At 44.0% G+C, this 7,724-nt stretch overlaps 1 protein-coding gene across 1 annotated transcript; it reads left to right on the top strand.

Moving 5' to 3' along the window:
* Positions 1-3,777: 3,777 nt before the first annotated feature.
* LOC103714255 (putative LRR receptor-like serine/threonine-protein kinase At4g37250) lies at positions 3,778-6,803 on the top strand. Its single transcript, XM_008801444.6, has 2 exons — positions 3,778-5,867; positions 5,958-6,803. Exons 1-2 carry the CDS (start codon positions 3,812-3,814, stop codon positions 6,635-6,637), a joined length of 2,736 nt encoding a protein of 911 aa, XP_008799666.4. The 5' UTR covers positions 3,778-3,811; the 3' UTR covers positions 6,638-6,803.
* Positions 6,804-7,724: the final 921 nt, after the last annotated feature.

Raw genomic sequence — 7,724 nt, 5'->3', positions numbered from 1 at the left:
ATATATATATATATATATATATATATATATATATATATATATATATATATATATATATATATATAAAATATTATATTCTGTTTGGTATTCAAGCCATGAATGGGAAGGCGAGTCCAAGTTTCTCAGATATCTTGCCAAAGTCGACTGCGCCTGGTCAGCCATCATATCTCCGACTTCAAAAAGTCACAGTCCACTCGGTTTCATATATATTCTAGTTTCATTAAATTTACTATTCCTATATACGGAGCCATAGTTAGAATGAAGCTTGTCTCTCGGAATTATTAACAAATTTTTCATTCCCATTTCAACCATTAGTTTTCCCGGGACTCTCCCATGCCCTGTTATGATTCAGTAAGAATGAAAAGGACTAGAACGTATTCTATCGACCTGCCTAAGTAGTTGACCATGAACTCTTCTATTTAAACAGACAGCGCATCCAACTACTCTGAGTTAATGGGCATATTATTGTGCTTGGATCTGATACCACATTTGAATTAAATGGTCGAAAGCTAAATACTTCGATCACACACACATATATATATAGTTGAAAAACTCTTTCAACTAATAGCGTTGCATATTGAATGGCATTATTTATTGCTGCTCATACAGGATCTACTGTGACCGATTTTTTTTCTACATTTTATTTTCTGATTCTCATGGATGCATCTACTCTAGAATGGTTCAATGAATTCCGGTTTACCAAAAAAAAAAAAAACTCCTCCAAAAGCTTGGATCAAGAGTAAATGCCAACTTGTACAAAAAGCAACCCGCTTGAAGATAAGAACATCTTGTTTCGGCCATAAATCATTGTAGGAAAATATGAAAGCCCAACCATCAACATTCATCACATAGTGGGACCTTTTACCTGTTTTACTGTTCTACGATTTTACTACTTGATCACATTTGGCAACTGGGCGTGCGTACACTTGGGATGCCTTGAAATTAATGTTAAAGAAACAGGGTAAAAAAATTTGTAGTTTTCTAAAAAGAAATAAAAAAACAAAAGTTATGCAGCCAACGAAATGGCTGCTGTTATTAGTTTCTCGGATGTTAGAAGACAATGTCGATCCGAGGGTAAAGCCACAAAAATAACGGTGATATGGTTGTAGAACGTCCACGCCCTCAAACCACTATGATCCTTTGTTCGCGCTGCTACAACAATAAAGTTTATTTGATTAAAAAGTTCAGATGCCTAATTTCCAAATTATATTTTGTCTCAATTACTTTATTGTTAGTTATTGCAATGGCACATGATGGCTCGCAATAACATTGAAAATATTTCATGTATATGTAATTAGTACCATTCATATTGAAAAGATATTACTTTGTATTTGGATGATACATTGTAAACATATTTATATTATGGAAGCTGAAATTTTAGGTAACACTGTTTTTTTTTTTTTTGATGCAATTAGGTAACTCTGTTGTGAGACCGTAGTTTGCGTAGTTGCAAGAAACGGTGTTGTAGATCTGCATAGAATTAATTTTTTTGATGAAAACGGAGAGAAACGGAGAGATATCTGCACAGAATTATCATACCCGTGCTATTTAATCTCAGAATATGAACAGAATTCAAGGTAGATAACTTCCAAGCAAACCACTAGACACAATGAGTTGACCCTAAGACTCAAGACATATGTATCAAAGTCAAGCGAAAAAAATGGAACTGGCAAAGCATAAAAATGTTGAGAGGAAGCAGACAATATATGGGTGCTGAAAGAACCAGCCAAATCTATTATGTGTTAAGCTGAGTTTGATCGGGTACTTATAAGATAGAAGAACTTCAGACATTCATGATGCCTAATGACACTACAATACATGCCAACAGAAAAATAACACCACAACCTAGCAAGATGCTCATATTTTAACTCAAGGAAAATGTTGAGCTAAATATATATGTGATGCTTATGAACACCTTGCTAGGTTGATAGTGCTAGATATAAATTAAAATGGCTGTCATTTGGTCATGTATGTCATCAGTGTTGTCATCTACGTCGAACCTTAGTACATTAGGTTTATCAAAGTTGGGCTACCAAGGAGGTACTTAAACACATTGGAAACAAGACATAATCTCCATGTCACCCTTGTTCTGCCTTTACTCCTCTGGGCACTCTTCAGTGTAGAATCTATATCCAAACCCTTGCGTAAAAAGTGGTTTTGACTGTTTTTTTTCTAAATCATTTCTTAATAAAACTACTTTCTCAGCAACTTCTAAACCTTCAGCAAAATTATCTTCTTAAATATTATGTGTACCATTTGTATGGAAAGACATGAATACAACTACGCCAGCCAATAAAATTTTAAGAACATGGAAATGGGACAGAAGCCAGAAAGAGTGAAAGATCAATTAAGGTGAAAAACTCTATTACCACCTGTCCGAATGCACCGACAACTACCTTAATTTCTATCCAAATACTCCAAAATAGAGCAGCCATACAGTCATTTTGGCTATCTCACGCATTCATTGAAATCCTCTTGGAAATTTTACAACAAATTAAGTAGAAGGGCCCATGGAAACTCCTCCTTCACTTGTGCAAATGCCTGGTGTTGAACCATATGAATGCCAGAATAAAAAAACCTGATCGACTGACTTGTCCAACCATATCTATCTTAACTGACTCGAGCAATCCCAGTAGAAAGCAAGTCCAGTAAATAGTAATTGTTGCTTGTCAACTAGGTCACTGACTCCCCATGGTCTACAAATGCCACTACCAACAAAAATCTTCCCACTAAATAGCACAGAACTATGGGGAAAATTTGGCCAGGATCATGTCGTGAGTACCATACCTTTCATCTGTCAGACACAAACATCCTAAAGACCAGGCATCACCATCTTTGCAGTGCATTACTTTGTCTTCTTTCATCAATTAAAAGGGCAGGCATTGCGACTTCATCATCGAGATGCATGGAATGGTTTCACGAGGGCAATAGGTATTATAGATCAGGCACACGGACCGAACTATTTTATAGGGCATGGAGGTGACCACGCTTTATCCATGAAACAAAAGCTTGGTGGCTGACCAGCGGCTGTCCATGTCCATAAAGTTGGGCATGGCATGTCTCCTCAAGCGGGCCTACAATAACAAGATTGGATCAAAGATGAGAGATACGGAGGAAGCTCTCCTTTCTGACGTACATTAGCTGCTGAAGGAAAGCATAGTGTTCCTTGTTAGCTCTCCAACTATCTATTGTTATCTAGTTATTGATCCCACAGTAGATTGCAAGAGTTAGTATACTCTATCAAGTATCATGCCTATGTACGTCATATTTCTTAGATATAGGACACAAAGACATCTCGTTATGGTTTTGATTGAAGCTGTCAAAGCTAGGCAGCACTACTCTGATCAAATTTCTTTCAAGCAATCATCAGTCTTTTGTTTAAGAACTCCAGGCAACTACAATTGCATCACATGACTGCTAAAATCCAAAACCTAGTATGCTCTCATAAGATTCCCAGGCTGTTGTGACATCCCAGATCTATAACACTTTCACCCCGCACATTATAATCCTACAAATCCCCGTGGTCCCAAGCAACGCCTTAGATCTCCTAATCCTTTATAAAAACCACGGCAAGTCAAAAAGAGCTATACTAGAATCCTATATAAAAGAAATCTTTTACCCAGTTTTACTCGCGTCAGCAGAGTACTCCATGAGGAGAATAACACACGGGCATTTCATTCCCTGCCGTCCCTTACTTAATTTATCAGGAGAGGAAAAAAAAAGGGGTATAAACCTGGGCGGGTATTTAATCGTACCTCGGTTAAATATTTATAGCCGGCGCCGTCCTTTTGATGAGCTGTTATCTTATTTTATGCCACTCTCCCATCCTCATGTCCCCTGGTCCCTCTCCTACAATGCCAGTATAATTTTTTCCAATCTTCTCTCGCCCCCTGGCCTTCATTTATTTGGCGAACTCCCCTCCGCCAAACAAAGGATTCCCCCATTACTCCTCCTCCGCCTCCTTTTTTTTTTTTTTTTTTTACTCCTGTTTCCTCTTTATCTCCTTTCCGTCCACCTCTTATTCTCCCCTCCATTGAGACATGCTTTGCTCCAAGGCTGCAGCATGAGCTCTCTAAGCGGTAGTCTCCGTTCCAGATGGAGACGTACAGTCTCTCGTATTGCTCTTTTGCTTTGCGGTCTTCTACTCTTACCTTGTCAAATATTTGGTCTTAACTCGGATGGAGTGCTGCTGCTGTCCTTCAAGTACTCCATCCTCAGCGACCCCCTATCGGTGCTCGGTGACTGGAACTACGACGACGCCACTCCCTGCTCGTGGAATGGGGTCATGTGCATGGGCTTCCCAATCGCTAATGCCGCTAGTTTCACATGGAACACCAGTCGCGACGACTTTAGGATACCGGCTGCTTCCGCTTCTAGAGTGATTGGGTTGGTCCTCCCCGATGCCCAGCTGCTGGGCTCCATCCCCGCGAAACTCGGCCTCATCGAGCACCTCCGCCACCTCGACCTCTCCGGCAACTTCCTCAACGGCACCCTCCCCGCCACCCTCTTCAACGCCTCCGACCTCCGCGTCCTCGAGCTGTCCAACAACGAGATCTCCGGCGAGCTGCCCGAGATCGTCGGCGAGATGAAAAGCCTGCAGTCCCTCAGCCTTTCCGGCAACGCCTTGGTCGGCGGAGTTCCAAGAAATCTGATGCTGCTTCCCAACCTCACAACGGTCTCTCTCGCCAACAACTACCTCTCCGGCGAACTCCCCGGCGGAGGTTTCGAGCAGCTTGAGGTCCTCGATCTGAGCTCCAATCTTGTAAATGGATCCCTGCCGCCGGATCTCGGCGTAAAGAGCCTCCGGTACTTGAATTTGTCCTCCAACCGGCTCGCCGGCGTGATCCCGCCGGAACTTGCAGCAAGAATTCCGGCCAATGCCTTGATCGATCTCTCCTTTAATAATCTCACGGGAGAGATTCCGCAGGCTGGAGCTTTCCTCGCGCAGAAGCCGATGGCCTTTGCGGGGAACCCAGAGCTCTGCGGAAGGCCACTGAAGAGCATGTGCACGATCCCTTCCATCCTCTCCAATCCTCCCCCTAATGACTCCACTGCAGCTCCGCCGCCGCCGAAGTCTCCTCCAGCCTTCGCGGCGATACCCGAGATCCCGGCCGGGAATTCGTCGCCAGGGTCTGCAGCGGGCGGCGGAGGGCAGGGGGGTCTTAGGCCAGCAGCAGTCGTGGCGATCGCCGTCGGAGATATCACGGGGGTTGTCCTTCTATTTATAGTGTTTTTGTATGCGTACCAAGTAAAGAACAAGAAAAGAGAGCAGCAGCGGCAGCGGCAGCAGCAGCAGAAAGCAGATAGAGGGCTCGACCTGAAGAGGATGGAGAGAGGAGGGAGGGATGAAGGGCCGCCATCAGCATCCCCTGAATCCAGTGGAGTAGGTACCTTGTGTTGGTGTTTAAGAAAGAAGGGTGGGGACAGCGATGACACCGAAGAGGCCTCCGAAACCTCGGCGTCCTCGGAATCAGAAGCAGAAGTGGGGGAGCTACACACGAGAGGAAAGCAGGATGGCAAAACCCAAGCACAGCAGAAGCAGCAGGGTGCTACTCTCGTCACAGTCGATGGAGCTGAGCTGGATCTGGAGACTCTGCTGAAAGCCTCGGCTTACATACTGGGAGCCACCGGACCCAGCATCGTCTACAAGGCGGTTCTCGCCGACGGGACCGCCTTGGCCGTCCGCCGGATGGGGGAGAGCTGCACCATCTACAGGTTCAAGGATTTCGATGCCCAGGTCCGCAGCATCGCCAAATTCCGCCACCCCAATCTCCTCCGCATCCGGGGATTCTACTGGGGTGCTGACGAGAAGCTCCTCATCCATGACTACGCCCCCAACGGCAGCCTCGCCAACATCTCTTTTAGCAGTAACAGCTCTATCTCTACGTCTCTCTTTCTCTTCCGCGTATCGGATTTGTCGCACTGGTAGCGAGCATAGACTAATTAATTGTTTGCAGAGAAGCTGGGCTCCTCGCCGCTTCACCTGAACTGGGATGCCCGGCTGAGGATAGCGAATGGCGTGGCGAGGGGGCTTGCGTACCTCCATGAGAAGAAGTCTGTTCATGGCAATGTCAAACCAAGCAACATTCTCTTGGGCGCCGACATGGATCCGGTGATCGGAGATTTCGGGCTGGATCGGCTCGTGCCGGGCGACGGCAGCTGCAGACGGGGCGCATCGGCCAGGCAGTTTGGAAGCAAGCGGTCGGTGCTGTCCACAAGCAGCCTACCGGACTTGTCGACCGTCGCCGGAGCCAGCCCCTGCGGCTCCTCCTCCACTTCAGCATTGGCTACTCCTCCACATCAGCCGCCGGAGTCGCTAAAGAATCTCAAGCCCAATGCCAAGTGGGATGTCTACTCTTTTGGGATGGTATTGCTGGAGTTGATTGCTGGGAGGGTGTTCTCAGAGGTGGAGCTCCGGCAATGGAGTGCTGGATTTGTGGTGGAGGAGAGGAACAGAATTTGGAGGATGGTGGACCCGGTGCTGAGAGGCGAGGTGGAAGGCAAGGAAGAGGCTCTGCTAAACTGCTTCGAGTTGGGCTTTGCATGCTGTTCCAGTGCTCCTCAGAGGAGGCCTTCGATGAAGGACGCAGTCCAAGTGTTGGAAAAGGTAACGGCCACCTCGTCCTCTTCCTATTAGTCTTCTCGGCAACGGTAGTAATAATGTCATCCAAATTACGGTAGCTGTTGCTATTCTGCTGTGGAAACAACTAATTGAGTGCTGCCATTAACCCGTCGTTGTAACGCTAACTGATTTGGCTTATGTTTCTTGCGTGATGTGATTTCAAGTGGATGTTCTTTTTTTCCGTTTTTCTCTTGCGGAGCTGCTCGCGATCACCAGCCTTCCAATTTTGCTACAGATGGTGGGTGTTCTACACAAGTGAGATCTGGGTTCGGTATTTGTAATATAATGAGTTCAGGTGTTGCTTTCTTTTGTTCCCGTTCAGATGGATGGTAAGCACTAAGGTAGCGTTGGAAAAAAAGAACATTCTCTAATCTCGCTTTCAGCAATCATAATAGGCTATGATTGCTAATTTGGAGAAAATAAAAATGAAAATGAATCCACTCCCTGATTGGCTTCACTTTGTCCGAAAAGGAAAGCATTTGTGCTTCTTTTCTCCGTATTTCACAAGGCATGATAGGTTTGTCTCCAAGAGCACCTTTTTCTTCTAGTTCATGAAATGATTGGGAGAGGATTTCCGCCTATTTGGTAAAAAATTATAAAAACTACTTTTTTACCGGTTAAAAACTAATTTTTTAAAAAATTATTTTTAAGATATCAAAATTCATAAATATTTTTTTATTAAATGTATAATAAATATTTTATGCAATTTTTTTAGATGTCAAATTAAACATAAGCTACTTATCACTTTTTTATATCCAATTAAATATGCTAAAATTATTTTTTCAGATATTATATTTTAAAAAATATTTTAATAAAAAATTTTATGAATCAAATAAATTTTAAAATAGATAACGCTAAAATAGTTCTGCAGTGGAGTAGTTATTTAGGTTGCTCCAACTCGCTTATAGCAAGCTTCCGTCGTGAAAACACTTTGGGCAACGCGGCTGGTTGAAGATTTTTTTTGAGCACGAGAACTCCTTTTGCTCGGGATACAGGCCAATGCTGCCGGCTGGACCTCTTGGGATACGTGCTCATGTACATGAAGCCAAGCAATTGAGTCAAACACCCATCATATCTTCAACAGTGGACTAAATCGGCCCTA

This window comes from Phoenix dactylifera, chromosome 11 (assembly GCF_051530095.1).
Source record: "Phoenix dactylifera cultivar Ajwa chromosome 11, Ajwa_hap1_PhDact_Kaust_v1.1, whole genome shotgun sequence".
Taxonomy (NCBI): domain Eukaryota; kingdom Viridiplantae; phylum Streptophyta; class Magnoliopsida; order Arecales; family Arecaceae; genus Phoenix; species Phoenix dactylifera.
The sequence above is the reverse complement of the archived record's forward strand: the minus strand, read 5'-3'. Positions and strand labels throughout refer to the sequence as shown.

What these genes read in the sequence shown, in the direction of transcription:
- LOC103714255 (XM_008801444.6), top strand. Translation starts at nt 3,812, where the DNA reads ATGCCACTCTCCCATCCTCATGTCCCCTGGTCCCTCTCCTACAATGCC. An exon ending in CGCCAACATCTCTTTTAGCA is followed by an intron (nt 5,868 to 5,957) that starts GTAACAGCTCTA and finishes AATTGTTTGCAG; the next exon opens with AGAAGCTGGGCTCCTCGCCG.